This window comes from Pantherophis guttatus, chromosome 8 (assembly GCF_059756535.1).
Source record: "Pantherophis guttatus breed Tessera chromosome 8, ASM5975653v1, whole genome shotgun sequence".
NCBI lineage: Eukaryota > Metazoa > Chordata > Lepidosauria > Squamata > Colubridae > Pantherophis > Pantherophis guttatus.
This window is the reverse complement of record NC_142070.1, coordinates 82,981,910-82,998,124: the sequence shown is the minus strand read 5'-3', so window position 1 is coordinate 82,998,124 and position 16,215 is coordinate 82,981,910. Positions and strand designations below refer to the sequence as shown.

At 40.7% G+C, this 16,215-nt stretch overlaps 1 protein-coding gene across 7 annotated transcripts in view; it reads left to right on the top strand.

The window, feature by feature from the left end:
* SLIT2 (slit guidance ligand 2) overlaps positions 1–16,215 on the top strand; it is a 194,851-nt gene that overhangs the window by 132,368 nt on the left and 46,268 nt on the right. For all 7 annotated transcript variants that reach the window (XM_087874999.1, XM_087874997.1, XM_060688976.2 and 4 more), the window contains exons 10-15: positions 1,619–1,690; positions 2,285–2,356; positions 5,840–5,911; positions 8,543–8,686; positions 8,815–8,978; positions 12,774–12,924. In XM_087874999.1, coding sequence (XP_087731125.1) covers positions 1,619–1,690; positions 2,285–2,356; positions 5,840–5,911; positions 8,543–8,686; positions 8,815–8,978; positions 12,774–12,924 — 675 coding nt within the window. The remainder of the gene's footprint in view (positions 1–1,618; positions 1,691–2,284; positions 2,357–5,839; positions 5,912–8,542; positions 8,687–8,814; positions 8,979–12,773; positions 12,925–16,215) is intronic.

Here is a 16,215-nt window from a genome sequence, read left to right as displayed (position 1 = left end):
CTTAGAGGTCTTCTAGTCCAACCGCCTGCTTAGACAGGAAACCCTACACCACTTCAGACAAATGGTTATCCTATCTCAAATGGTTCTCCAACTTTGACATATGACATGTTGCAGAAACAGTTGCTTATCTGTGGAGTGTAAAGGATGGCTACTCTATTATTCTTGCAATTAATTCCATAGTGGGGAAAAAACACACACAGTTGTGTTACTCTGTTACTTCTATCGTACAGAAAATATTAATGTTTAGAGAGGCATAATGCAGGTCACGGCTACAATCACCTCAATTTCTTTGAGTGTCAGTCCACCATACCTCTAGAGACCCCTATTATTTTAACATAAGAGGCTTTTCAGAAATGGTGGTGGCTGCACTATTAACAGTAATAGACAGTATATCAAGAAAGAATTCCGGTATTAAACAACACCATAGTTTACAATTGCTATGCCGGTTTACAAATTATTTATTTTCGGCACTCTTCTTTCTATCCTTAGTTAACAGCTGTTTCTGCATTGCAATGAAATAAAAGTGAAGATTAGCTTCTTCCTATAAATGTGTCCCTGCAGGCTAGATTCAGTGATAGTTTTTGTTTTTCCAAGTCTCTAGCAAGATTTTTAAGGGAACGCGGTGGCTCAGTGGCTAAGACGCTGAGCTTGTCGATTGAAAGGTCGGCAGTTCAGCGGTTCGAATCCCTAGTGCCGCGTAATGGGGTGAGCTCCCGTGACTTGTCCCAGCTTCTGCCAACCTAGCGGTTTGAAAGCAAGTAAAAAAGGCAAGAAGAAAAATAGGGACCACCTTTGGTGGGAAGGTAAGAGCGTTCCGTGGGCCTTTGGCGTTGAGTCATGTCGGCCACATGACCACGAAGACGTGATCCAGACAGTGCTGGATCTTCGGCTTTGAAACGGAGATGAGCACCGCCCCCTAGAGTCAGGAACAACTAGCACATATGTGCGAGGGGAACCTTTACCTTTAGCAAGGTTTTTAACCTTTTGTTTTTCTATTTTCCATTAGCTTTTCCAGTACATTTTTATTAGTTCACAGTGCAGGGAAAAGTATTATTATGAAAATAGACATCATTTCTATAGCTATGGAAGAAACCGTAGAAACCGTAGAAACTGTCCAAAATCGATCCTTTTATCAACCCGGTGTAATTTTGAATGGTCGCTAAATGGACTGTTGTATTACATATGCAGATATCCGTGCATTTTTAAATCTTTTTTTTTTTCTAGTTCTCATCTGACTATTACTGACTAATTTTACAAGGGGGGGAGAGAGCATAAATCCTATGTTAATCAAATATTGAATATATTTACCTAATATATTTCTTTGTATTGCCTTTTTACAGATGAAACATAACATACAGTATGTTTTATAGTATGCCACAAATGCAAAATAAGATTAGTACTTAATGGAGATTATCACTAACGTCTATATCAAATTGACAGAATATTTTTTCGGCATTTAAAATTAAAAACAACTCCAGCCTCTTTATTCTCATGGTGTAACTTACCCATGTTTTTATACAGTGTTCTTTCTCATAGATACAGGCGACAGTTATAATATCTTATTTCCCTCTGATGGGTTTTAGAGCATCCAGTATTAATTTTCTTCTCTTTTTGTTAGACGACTGGAGCAAAATTCAATCAAGGTCATTCCACCTGCAGCTTTCTCACCCTATAAAAAGCTCAGACGAATGTAAGTGAGAAATACTTCGGAATTTACATAAGAAGGTTGTGATTTGTGCTAAATACTTTCAATCTCTTTTCTTTTCTTTTCTTTTCTTTTCTTTTCTTTTCTTCTTTTCTTTTCTTTTCTTTTCTTTCTTTTCTTTTCCTGCTTGCTTTCTCTCTCTCTCTCTCTCTCTCTCTCTCTCTCTCTCTTTCTCTCTCTCTCTCTCTCTCTCTCTCTCTCTCTCTCTCTCTCTCTCTCTCTCTCTCTCTTTCTCTTCCTCCATCCTTTTTGCATTAATGCCTTGCATTATTATTATGGTTAAAATATTTTTTTTCTTGACAACACAGGGCACAAAACCATATTTTTAACAGTATTAAGAAGAAAATTAGTTTCCACAGTTGGGTCTTTACAATATTGAAATAAATTGCTGTTTATCTTTTTCATTCATGGCGAATTTAATGAAGCTCCTTGACATCCAAAAGCCACGTTTCTCAATCTTGTGTGTAGTTCGACTCCCAGAATTCCCCAGCCAACAAGATCTCTTACAGTGGCCAAGGTTGAGAAACGCTGTCCTAAAAGGTGGGCTTGTGTTAACTGTGATATCTTTTCTCCTTTTAGTGATCTCAGCAATAATCAAATCTCAGAGGTAGCCCCAGACGCCTTCCAGAGTCTCCGCTCCCTTAATTCCCTGTAAGTACCCCAGCCTCCTCTCATAAGGGCTACATTCAACTGACAGAGATGCTTTTGTGGGCCCAGACATTGTGAAGGCCAGTCACTGTCATAAATGCTCCATAAGGAAACTTCTGCTGGAAACATTTGATCTATCGGTACGTGCTAACTCAACACTTCCAAAGTGGGGCATAATATTATCAAACATCACATGCCCACTGATGGGAGTAGACGGGCACTGATTTCTCATACGTAAGCACAGTCTCAAACTTTTAGGAGGTCTGAGTTATCTCGTTGCCTTTTAGAGGGTCTTTAGAAGTCCAGTTCCCTGCTGAATACTGGACCTACTAGAAGATCTCGAGATAGATGATCTCTCTCTGGAGGTCTTCAGTGAAGAAGAAGTCTTCATTTCCCATGGAATTTTGTTCCAGTCTTTAGCAGCTTGCAGGGTTAAGAAGTTCCAGTCCCTAGTCTGAATCTCCTCCTTCAACTACGGGTTCTGGTTCTACCCTTTGGAGCCATAGAGAATTAGCAAGTTCTTCTTTTTGTATAATTTGAGGACTTCTGTCATATCTGCCCTCAGCTTCCATAGGCTAAGCATACCAAATCCTTTAACTGTTAATAACGTTTGATTTCCTCATGTTTCACCATTGAATTCCCAATTTATTCAGCACTGTTTTTTGTTTTTTTTAAATTATATGCTGAAAACTGGACACCGTACTCCGAATGGGTCCTGGCCATTTGGAGAGGGAAGAATGGAACAATTGCTTTGCAAGAATAGATTAGAATAAGCAGAGTTGGAAGGGACCTTGGAGGTCTTCTAGTCCAACCCCCTGCTCAGGCAGGAAACCCTATACCATGTCAGTCAAATGGTTGTCTAGTCTCTTCTTAAAAACTTGGAGAATTCACAACTTCTGGAAGCAAGTTGTTCCACTGTTCCACTCCCAAGAGTTGGAGTCTGTGACCTCTTAATATACTCAAAATAGCATTTGACAGTTTTAAATCAGCTGCTTAATGAGGGTATGCTACAATGCGTATTTACTCAGACAACTGGTGAGAGTAGCAAATATTTAAGGAAGTAGTGGACTGTCCATGCCTTTTTTTTTTTTTTTAGTTTTGAAGAATGCCCATGGAGCATGTCAGGGCTAAAGGTATTTTCATCAATGGAGACTATAGTTCGATACTCTCATTGGCAGCATTCTGCTATTATTAATTTTATTATCATCATAATCATTGTTTAACCTGTCTTTAAAGCAGTTAAGCCATTGAACTTGGGTTTCAAATGATATTACCAGATACTAATAAAACCGGAGTTTTTGGAAACATAAACTCATCTTGATTGAAGATCTTTTGTATATGAAGTTTTAACACTTGTAAATTTGTTTTTAAAAATAATCCTATCTAATGAAAATGATCCTAGTCTGAAGTGAAGACAGTTTCAAATCTGTCCCTAGGAAACTGTAAACTTAATAGGTGAGGATAGATGGACCCTTAATTTAAAGATCTGCTTCACTGTTTAATACAGCTAGTTTAAATAAGTTTAATGTAATGCAATGGTAGAATTCACCCCGTCTTGGGTAAATTATATATTAAAAAATGCTGCTATACTATGTAAAGATATATGGGTCCAATATTTTTTCTACAGATGTTTTAAAAATACGTGTAGTCAGTTTTGCAATCTTTGGGGTCTGCAATGTTCTTTAACATGCAGAAGTGCTGTTTTCTTTCTTTTGTGTTACTCTTACCCTAAATGGTCTGCATTATTTTTAATGCAAATCAGCTGTTTCTACTCCTTGACATGTACATTATCCTGAAGCAGGTTTTTAAAGTGCATGTCCCCGATGTAAGTTCTTTTAAAAACTATTTGTAAGGCCATTTGCATTCAGTTTTCAATAGCATATTTGTTTTCCAGACGGTAGGTATGTGTACAGACAAATGCTTAAAGATTTTAGGTTATGCTGGTAAATAGAGCTCTGAAGTCTGGTGGGAACAAGACTTGCAAATTCATTCCCTGTGGGTTTTCTTTTCTTTTTCTTTTTTTGATGTCTAACTATTTCTTTGGTTGTTTTCCTGAGTTAAGTAAAAATAGGCACATACTATGTCCCCACCCCCCATATTCTGAATCTCTTTGCAAGTGTACTGTAGTAGAAGAAGCCATTTATCAAACTGCATTGTACTCACCAGAGAGCTAGGAAAGGAAATAAAATTGCGCTGCTGTAGTTCAGCTAGCTGCTTCCCCCAAATTTAATGTGTCTCAACTTCCATTGCAGTTACACTTCCGTATGTTGTTTGCTTAAGCTCAATTAGACCTGAAATGTTCAGGGAATTTTCAAGCTACTGAAAATTCCAGCTGTATTTCATGTCTGAAACCCAGAGAGGTTGGTTGGTCCACACAAATATTCATTCCACGACCAAATGAAACCATACAGCTGTTGGCTATTCCTTCATTCCAATCAGAATAGAGTTGGAAGGGACCTTAGAGGCCTTCAGTTCAATCCTCTGCTCAAGCCCTACCCTTTCAGACAAGTGACTGTCCAGTCTCTTCTTTAAAATTTCCAGTGATGGAGCACCTACAATTTCTGAAGGCCACTTCTGTTCTACTAGTTAATCGTACTCACTGTTAGGAAGTTTCTCCTTAATTCCAGGTTGCTTCTCTCCTTGATTAGTTTCCATCCATTGCTTCTTGCCTTCTGATGCTTTGGAAAATAAGGTGACCCCCTCTTCCTTTGTGGCAGCCCCTCAGATATTGGAAGGCTGCTATCATGTCCCCCTTAGTCCTTCTTTTCTCTAGACTGGCCATACGCAAATCCTGCAATTGTTCTGGTGTGCCAATGGTGTAATTTGCACAGAAACTCTGCAGGAAGTCAACACGCATTGTTCTCCCTGGTGTGATATGCAATTGATGTGATGCCACTAGTCAAGTAAAAATTGTGCAGTCCTGATTTAGGTGGCTTTATTTTAGCTGGACATTAAAGCCAGGTGGGTGACTTTGGGCCAATCACCAGGCGACCGTGATTTCTAGTCCTGCCATGAAAGCCAGTTGGGTGATTTTGAGCCAGTCATTCTCTCTCTCTCAGCCCAGTTCCCATCACAAGGCAATTATTGTGGAGAAAATAGGATGAGGAAGGGGTATTAGGTATGTTCGCCGCCTTGAGTTACTTATAAAAATAGGTGAGATTTAAAAAATCTAAAAAACAAAAACAACGCAAACCTGTGAAGCATAGCTCTCAGAACAATTCAGTGCTAATAATGTGATTTAGATCAGAAGACATCTGTGAAAATAATTAGGATACTTTAAGAAGAACTAACCAGACCCACCCCAACTCCTTATTGAGAGACTGACAGGGGAACATTGGCAGATAAACTCGTGTTATTCAGAAGTATTTTCATGGTCCAGCATGAGAACCTTGTTGTACTTTTGCTGGGAGAAAATGGCGGTCGGAAATTTCTAGATGCATTAATTAACTGTTTTTGTTGTTGTGGTTGTGGTTGTTGTTGTTGTAGGGTTCTCTATGGAAACAAAATTACCGAACTTCCCAAGGGCCTTTTTGAAGGACTTTTCGCTCTTCAATTGCTGTGAGTATTTCTTTTATAAAACCCAGTTTTATTTGTCTTCATTGAGAAGGGAGTTTGGGGTAGAAGTGGGTTGAACCAGCCTGCTTTGAGGGGAGAAATCTCCATCTTTTGAAGTTGAAGGGGTTTTTCTAACCCTTTCAGGCTCTCATCTCCTATTCCTACCCTTCATCAAGAGAAAACCTTTTTTTCCCCCTTTCCCCCTTGATTTTCCCTTTTGTTTTGCTTTTAAGCACTTGAACGCATGGTTTGAGAGTACCAATTTTAAGGAAACAATTTCATTTGTTTTATGCTGTTTCCTTGGAGTTATGCCTGTTAGCCTCCCTGTCTCCCTGTCTGTCTGTCTATCTATCTCTTCTTCAAGCAAGGCTTTTTATTTATAATTACTATTTTTTAAAATAAGTATGAACGTTGCATTTTTCAATCATAGTTACATATGGAGGGAGACAATGGGGAAGAGGCAATCATGATTGAATAGATACAACTTCCATTTGTTTGAAGGATGAGTGACGGAGAATATTCCTATGCCTAGGAATGCGATTTTCCACTTTTTATACAAACCTGCAATTTTCTCCTTGCTGACTGTGTCCCCTTTTCCTGCCATTCCACATTGACACGGACATTTTCAGCCAATGCTACAGCTGATGCCATGAAGCTTCATAATTACATTGAAATTAAATGATTTAACTTGAATTTAATCAGTTTGAAGGAAGTGGGAGAAAGATGAGGGGTGTGAAACCTCATGTACAGGGTATGAGATAGGTAACACCCATATCTTTCTAGTCTAAGAACTTAAAGTAAGATGGATGGAAAATACAATTCTGATAGATTCTGTATATCTCTTTTGCTCAACGCTAGGATCTGCTCAGCTCCCCTAAAGGGAATACTCTCTATATAGTCACAAAATGGTCCATGTAATTCACAATAGAGAGTTTGAACCCCACAGAGAGACCAGAGGTGGGTTGCTCCCGGTTCTGTCCGGTTCTTGCGAACCGGTAGTAAAAGCGGTGGGAGGCTCCGCCCACCTGCCCAGATGTCATAATGGATGATCTGCACATGTGCAGAATCTTCTGTGCATGCATAGCAAGTGCATAGCAAGCAAGCACACTCCCATTGCGAACCGGTAGTAAAGATAAGTAGAACCCACCCCTGAGAGAGACCTGTGGTTTGCTACATTTGATTCATCCCAATACACATGTGACCAATGGTCACATAGAGGTGAGGGCAAACAATTTGATATCCTGAGGGTGTAGCAGCAAAGTTGCTTGTGAGCAACAAACAACCTCCAATAACACTGAACAACTGATGAGTAGTATTCTCTTTAGCTGCATAAGATACACTGGTTTCAAAGGAAACAGAATTGACAAAAGTACCCAACCTTTGCATGTATGATAAGGGAGGGAGGGAGGGAGGGAGGGAGGAAGGAAGGAAGGAAGGAAGGAAGGAAGGAAGAGATAGATCCGAGAATATAAGAAAAATCTGCTGGAGAAATAACAGGAATATCTGATTTATTTTTGTATTCCCATGCTTTTAAATACTAATTTGGGAACTAGCAAGGTCCCACAGAGCTGGGGGAAAAAAGAAAGGTTGAATGATTGAATCATGATTATATAAATATATTAAAATTACTTGCATCAGAGAGGTTAGCTTTAAAATATATGTGATTACGAAACAAATATTGTTTTGGTTTGTAACAACATAGGTATATGTGTGTGTAATGCATGTATCTGCATGTATGTGGTGTAGGCAAACAAGGACGCATAGATAAGTATGCACACATGTACCCGGCAGAAGTAAATTTCCTTGGAGTAAACAATAACGCCGCTTTTCATCTTACGTTGTGCTAGTTTGTCTGAAGCAAATGGCAGCTCCTTGCTAAATCTGGTCCACCTGGACAGGCAATATCCTAACTCAGAAGTGGGAACGGGGCCTCTTTTATGACTTGTGGACTTTAGCTGAAGCCATCTGGCTCAGGGATTCTGGGTGTTGGAGTCCATAAGTCATTAAAGGGCCTGGTGGCTCAGCAGACTAAAAGCATTGTGATTAAGACCAGCTGTCTGCAATTACTGTAAGTTCGAATCTCGCCAGGCTCAAGGTTGACTCAGCCTTCCATCCTTTCTAAGGTAGGTAAACTGAGGACCCAGATTGTGGGGGCAATAAGCTGACTTTGTATAAATATACAAAAGTATGAAGGCTATTGCTTAACGCATTGTAAGCCGCCCTGAGTCTCCGGAGAAGGGCAGCATATAAATCAATTTTTTTTAAAAAAGGGCCACAGTTCCCCACCTCTGTCCTAACAGAATATTTGTATGAAAAATCATCAAGAGAGCCTAATGTTTAGGCTAAAACTAAGAACTGGAGGGGGGAAAAAGTCAACTAGAACTTGCTGATGCATGCTGCTCCTTCACTACACATTGAGAAAACTCAAGTGGATTCTAAGAAAACTGCTTCCGAGGTCGGTAAAACGAGGACCCTCATGGTTGGGGGCAAGAGGCTGACTCTGTAAACCGCTTAGAGAGGGGCTGTCGAGCACTGTGAAGCGGCATATAAGGCCAAGTGCTCCCGCTACAGCAGTGAAGCTTAAGAAAGCTTAATTAAATGCCTAATACGATTCCATTCTCTTTGGTTTTACAGATTATTAAATGCTAACAAGATCAACTGCCTGCGGGTGGATGCTTTCCAAGACTTACATAATTTGAACCTTCTCTCTTTGTATGACAACAAGCTTCAGACTATTGCCAAGGGCACTTTCTCCCCTCTACGAGCGATTCAGACGCTGTACGTATGTGCATTTCGATTTCGCTCCCCAAGTAGAGCAGGAAACTTTGGCAAAGGTGGAAAACCAACTGCAGTATCTTTTCCCCCCTTTTTTTAAAGTGTTCTTTTTTTCTTTCTATTTGTCAAAGGCATTTGGCTCAGAACCCGTTTATTTGTGACTGTCATCTGAAGTGGCTGGCAGATTATCTCCACGTAAACCCCATTGAGACCAGCGGTGCTCGCTGCACCAGCCCCCGCCGTCTGGCCAACAAAAGGATTGGGCAGATCAAAAGCAAGAAATTTCGTTGTTCAGGTAATTTCTTTTGCTCTCCAGATACTTTTTCTTCCCTTCCAAAGAAAATTCACACAGCCTCTCTGAAGAGGGGAAAGAAAACTGCAGACATCCTTCACAGAAATCCTGTCTGGCTCTTAGTTGAATTATTTAGCAATCAAAGGAAGTCTGGACTGGAAGTGTAACATCCATGGAGTTAGTAGCCCACATATCAACCTTGGTTAAGCACAAAATATACATTTAGAAATTGACTATATAATGCTTTTTAATTTTGTACTAAGTCAGACCATTGGGCTATATTCCTCACAGCATTTTATTTCCCCAATCCTGGAGTACTAGGAAAAACTTTTTTTAAAAAAAAAAACCAGCAACAGAAAATTGAAACGTATGTCCTTTATATTACAGGGGAAAGCTTATATTCTATCATGATAAATTGTGATGTTTGTTTTTTTTCTAATCTTACTCTATTTCCTCCTTTCTTTCTTCTGAAATCTAACTTGTAGCATCTGGCGTCCAGCTATTCTGCAGTTAATTCTGTTAATTTTTTTTTTATGACAAATTCGAGAATAACGCAACTAACCTTGATGCAAATAAGTTTATATCCAGGCATACTGTGTAAAATCAATGGATGTAAATATACATTTCCCCCCTGGTAGTCACTCTAGCCTATCTGTCGTCCTTACTTAGTCTAATAAATTAATTCTTTGCTTGCTGACACTCAGGTTCCTATTTTTCTCTCTTTCTCTCTCTCTCTCTCTTTTTTTAAATGTAGCTAAAGAACAGTATTTCATTCCAGGTAGGTTTGGCTGTGCGGTGCAATTAGTTGCAGACTTGTGCTGTCACACAAAGCAATTTTATATTAACTTCTAAGCACAGTGATGCATGCTTTTTAACACTAGTAAAAACACCCTTTAGAGCAAGGGTCTCCAACCTTGGCAACTTTAAGACTTATGGACTTCAACTCCCAGAGTTCCTCAGCCAGCGAAGCAGGCAACCTGGGGAACTCTGGGAGTTGAAGTCCCACAAGTCTTAAAATTGTCAAGCTTGGAGACCCCTGCTTTAGAGTAGTGCTAGTTGCCTAGATTTGTTTCCAGAACCCATGGGCTTTGCATGCAGCTCTTGATATCCAGCTCATAGTTTCTTGAAGGGGAACTTGCTAGGATATTTTGTCTTGCTATAGCCTGCTTACTTTAACATCGTTTTTCTTTAAAATCTGAGCTGCTTTAAAACGAAAGAATCCTGTTAAGGATCAAAGAGCTGAGAAAACCCAAAGAATCCTTTCCCGCTTTGCTTTTTTTTATGCCCTGAACTTGGTTTTTCTGCTTGTCTTGCTCTATTCCTTTCTTTTAATGACCTTTGATTCCCGTGCTTGCAAAATCACACCGTGCCAAGCCAAAATTGGAGGGGAGGTTTTCTTTGCCCAAGGATCCACGGACCATCCATGGGTACCATTGCTCTGATAAAGTGAAAAGAATTAAAACATCACCACTATTTTATATCACGTTAGTTCTCCTTGCACTTGCCACACACCAACCCCGTTGGCTGTTGCTCTTTGACACATGCTTCCATTTTCATTATTTATTTTGTGTAGCTAATCTTTACTCCAATGCTTTCTTGATAGTTCAAGGGAGGATCTATAGGATCACACTCTTACATTGCAGGATCCTGATAGGTGAAAAATAATTGGCTGGCAGGAGGGTTTCAAAGTTTAATGAACCTTTTGACTCAAATACAAACGCGTGACCTGCCAGCAAAAAATAAATAGAATTATTTGATATGATAGCATATCCCTCTTTGTTAGGAATAAAGGCTGGCCTACTGCTTTCCTGGAAGAAGATCCATTGGATTCTTTGCTGTAGTGAAATGCTTTTACAAAAAGAAAAAGGCCTTTTTGGTTATTGTAGAGACTTCTGTTTAAAAAAAAAAATCAGAAAAATGAAATGACTATTTCATTTTAAAATCATATCAAACACTTGGCACAGCTGGCTGGGGAATTCTGGGAGTTGAAGTCCGCGCAGCTTAAGAGTTGCTAAGGTTACTAAACACTATGGATCTATGGAATGCATACCTTAGTCTTGCAAAAGTCACCTTCAGGACAGATGGGCTCCATAAAAAAATAATATATAAAAAGCTAAAAGCTGGGAGAATCCAACTTGTGAATGAGTGTTTACTCAGTGCAAATGAGTTTATTATTTTGAACTTCAGAATGACAACCTGTTTTGGGGTGGGGCTGTTTGCCATAAAGTTAGCTCTTTTTCTTCTACTTCTTTCAAACACACCCAGAAAACTCCACACCCAGCCAATAGCATAGCATGCTTGAACAGTGAACATACATGACCAGAATGACACAGGGTTCTGCTTTAGTTGTGTCCCCTTCCCCTTAGTTCCCTAATGGCCATTGGTGACTTTCCTTGGGCAAACCACGTCCCGTACCTGGAATTAATTGTTGTGTGAAGTCACGTTGTTTTTGCTGTCCTCTCTGCTTCCCCAAAACCCTCCCTTAACCCTGCTCTCTTTTGGGATAAGCCACACAACCAAAGAAATGTACGTTAAAGGTACGTGCTAAAACAATAACCCAACTCTTGGATTTGGAAGCACCCAATTGAAGCCAACTTGTTCCTCAAATCCTAGGTGAGATCAAGCATCTCGGCTCTCTTGGTCTTCTGGAAGGCTTTCCTTTGGCTCTGTTTTCACTGGAGATCCCCCTGTCTCTCTTTCCTCCTTGTCTGTCTTTTCTTCTCCCTCTTTCCAGGAGTTCACCACTGGGGCTGTAAGTAATGAAGGGTGTGTGTGTGGATCGTGCCACCTGCTCCTCCGATCAGAGGCACTTTCTCTTTTGAGTCTCGGTCTCCTCGCCTTTGATCCAAGAAGAGTCCACAACCCTCCTTTGCTTTCTCTCCTCCCATCAACCAACCAACCAACCCTCAGATCTTTTCTAGATGTTTGTTTGATGTTGTACATGTCTTACTTACAACGAACGGTGAACAGATCTCCTCCTGCACGCCTGTGTTGCTCTCCTTTCAGATTCAGGGATGTGACCGTCACGGAGGAAGTTCTCTCTCCAAGGGAGGCCACGGCCACCTTCTGAGGTTTCTCCCTGCAACCCTTTCCTGTCCCTTCCTGTCCCTCTTTTCCCCCCGTTGTTTCCTCTCCTTGTCCCGGTGGATGAAGTTTGATTAAGTGGGCGAGATTTTCTGTTGTGCTTGATCTAACCATGTGGTTGTGAGGTATGCGTAAAACATGGTTCTGTCAAGCACCATGGAACGTCACGCAGCTTCCTACAGCATGAAAAAGCTGCTGAGGCTTAAATCTGAATTATAGATTCAAAAAATAAAATAAAATATAAAACCAAACGGAGAAGCAAGGCAGGGCTGTAAACTGCATTGTTGAGAGTTGACGTAAAAAGGCTGGCTTTGGCAAAATGGGGAAGTGGGAAAAAAACGGGTGCAACGATCTAAAACGGGGTTTTTTTAAAAAAAGCACATTGAGCCAAAACGGACGTTTTTCCCACCGTAAAACGGAATAGATTGGCCGACAGCTTCGTCAGCAGAAAGGGCGGCTAGGCTGTGAAAAGCTCCTGTTAATGTTAACCGGCGTGGGGTTTCCCCTCCCGCAAATTTCAAGCTTTCTAAAATTTAACCCTCGCTTAAGCCTTTACTATTCTTCATGATCACAAAACCCTTTTCGTCTCGGTTGCAAGATCGACTTATTTTCTCTCCTCCTCCTCCTCCTCCTCCTTCTTCTTCTACCAAATATTGGGAAACCGCCTTCAGGGACTTAAGCGCATGTGTTTTATGTTTTCTTTCACCCCCCCAGGCACGGAAGATTACAGATCCAAACTGAGTGGCGATTGCTTTGCGGACTTAGCTTGCCCTGAAAAATGTCGTTGCGAAGGCACCACGGTGGATTGTTCCAATCAGAAGCTCAACAAAATCCCCGAGCATATTCCACAGTACACGGCAGAACTGTAAGTCCCGCCTTGGAGACAGGCAGTCCAGCAACTGAGCCCAGAATTCATCTTGCTAGGGGACAAATTTGTTGAGTGAGCTTTGACCCGTTTTATGACTTTTCTCGCCACGTGGGTTAAGCCACTCACCGCAGTTGTTAAATTGGTCATGTGGCTCTTAACTGATTGTGGCTTTCCATTTGACTTTGCGGGTCAGATGGTCGCAAAAGATGCTCCCGTGACCCCGGGACACTGCAACTGCCATAAGTACGAACCAGTTGCCAAACTAGGTGGCTCAGTGGCTAAGACACTGAGCTTGTCGATCAGAAAGGTCGGCAGTTTGGCGGTTCGAATCCCTAGTACAGGTCTCCTGCGTGAGCATGGGGTTGGACTAGATGGCCTCCAAGATCCCTTCCAGCTCTGTTACTGTTACTGAAATCTGAATTACCTGACCCTGGGGATGCTGCAATGGTCATTAAGTGAAAAATAGTTCCCAAGTCACTTTTTTCAGTGCCGTTGTAACTTCGGACAGTCACTAAATGAACTGTTATAAGTTGAGGACTACCTGATTGATATTGTTGCTTATGGGAAGGGAAAGACGAAGTTTCGATGTATGAACTCTGCTGTGGCCACCCTGTCTTCAGTCTAAAGCTGCAATCAGCAGAAGGAGCTGAACAAGCTACAATATCTCTAAACATATCAAAGGCTGCTATCCTAGAAATGTCTGTAGCTGCTAAAGGGGGGAAAAAAATGAACCCAAACCAAATCACCACTAGCTTTATGTGTGGTGATTCTCACCATCCTTACAATTGGAATTAGAGTGTGGATGAGTCAGGCTGGTTCTAAGGCAAACTTGCAATTGGATTCAGACATAGTGAGTTGACTTGATTGGACTTGAAAATGTGGGCCTTTGGATGAAATGTTCACAACAACCATCTTCCGGTCTTTGAATCGGTTTGTCCCATCCATGCTCCTTTATTTCAAGAGTTTCATTCAGTGAGTTGATGGAACCATCTTTAAGTCAACGCTTCGAAGAGAAGCTTAAACAGCCATGCTACTCAAACTCTCCTCTCTGTAACCTTCAACTGAGCAGAACAGGGCGTCCTAGGGCAACGGATTTTGAACCAAGGTACCTCAAAGGGTCTAACTTAAGGAATGCATCCAAAATCTGAGACCCATAAAATTTGGTAGATTTGTGGTCGCTTCAATGTTGCCAGACTTCTGCCTGGAGGCTCATTAGACCTTCGGTAGGTCTTGCCCTAGTCTTCCACCATCTGGGTCGACCAGACAGCTGCCAGAGAGCATTCAGCCCTACTCAAACCATTCTCAGCAACTGAGAACCCATTCCCATCCCCACTGGTTTTTGCTTTGGACCACTGTTTCTCTGTTTAATTAAGGCACTATCTCGGAAACAAGGACGCAACAGGTCACAGGTCATCTAGCTGATATTACAAGTATATTATTAGTAGCTTCGGCACATCATCATCGTCATTGTAATTATTTTATCCACGAATGCTTTAATATTATTATGAGGCCTACCTCCATTTTTATTGTTGACAATATTGTTAACATTTGTTTTAGAAGAAAGAAGCTCGGTGCTTCGGGCGATATCAATCTCTGAGCTGCAGTTCCCTGTGCTTGTTACGATACAAACGACAAACTGAAGCCCTTCCAATTATATTCTCTGCTGTGTTTCACAGCTGGAAGGGAGCGGAGAACAGAAACAACCTCGGGGAATGCTTGCTAACGGAGGAGTTTTTCTAAGCAAGGAAGAGAACTGATTTAGCAACAGGCATAATGACACTTGCTTTCAGGAGGCTTCGTTTAAGGATTGACTTGTTAATTCAACCCATGTGCTTGGGGGTTGCTGCCAAAATTTGTACTGAACTGCGTTAGGGACGAGGCAAACTGTAGCAGATAAGACTCAAAACCATGTTATTTAAAGGGAAATGGGACGGCAGAGTGGTCAGGCACAGCAAAATAACCTCTTTGGAGCTACAACTGGCCTGTAATTTATATAATAAATAATAAAAAATACAAATTTAAAATAATAAGAAAGACTCAGACTATGATGAAGTACAATTTGGATGCACTAATTGTAAGTCTTAAATGTTCCAATATTTGAGGGGCTGCCCCAAAGAAGAGAGAGTCAAACTATTCTCCAAAGCACCTGAGGGTAGAACAAGAAGCAACGGGTGGAAACTCATCAAGGAGAGAAGCAACCTAGAACTAAGGAGAAATTTCCTGACAGTGAGAACAATTCATCAGTGGAGCAACTTGCCTCCAGAAGTTGTAAATGCTCCAACACTGGAAGTTTTTAAGAAGAGATTGGGCAGCCATTTGTCTGAAGTGGTCTAGGGTTTCCTGCCTGGGCAGGGGGTTGGACTAGAAGACCTCCAAGGTCCCTTCCAAATCTGTTATTCTGTTCTGTTCTGTTCTGTTCTGTTCTGTTCTGTTCATTCATCCATCCATCCATCCATCCATCCATTCATTCATTCATTCATTCATTCGCCCTCTAAGACTTTCAGATGGGAAACAGATAGCAAAATTCAAAAGGGAAGTTTTCCAGAGAGGATGTGATACGCTTCAAGACTTTCACATTAAGAATTTAACGTAGCACATTCCTTAAAAAGATCCTGTTATGTCCATTTGTTTTCTGCCTCTACATTTTCTACAATTACTTTTGAAATGAATGCACATTTTGTTTCTAGAAATGCGTTGCAATTAATAGTTTTGTCACATGTGAAATACAAGCAAAGTTAAAGGGGAAGGCAAGATTCACTTAACAATTGTGTTACTAACTTAACAACTGCAGTGATTCAGTTAACAACTTTGTCAAGAAAGGTCGTAAAATGGGGCAAAACTCACTTAGCCTCATGTCTCATGTAGCAGCAGAAATTTTGGGCTCAATTGTGGTCGTAAATCTAGGACTGTCTCTACAGATGAAAAGGCTACCTATGTATGGCACAACTTTTTAATGCAATACACACATGCCATAGCTTTCCTTTGATATTCTGAAACCAATTGTTGTGTATGTATGTGCAATCATTTATGAAGCATTGGAAAATGTATAAAAAAAAGGCATATTCACATAAAAGGAAGACAGATCAGCAGATTCTTCGTGTAATGTCAGATTGAATCGATCTGTCAATTATTTTGGGAAAGGACAATAACAACTAGTGATCTGAAGACAGATATATTCTTCAATTGGTGGGATATGCATACCAATCTACTTATTAAAATCATATGGAATCTGTTTGCATTTGGTAGATTAATTAAGCAGGATTTTTCAGGAACATCTGTAGCCTGTTT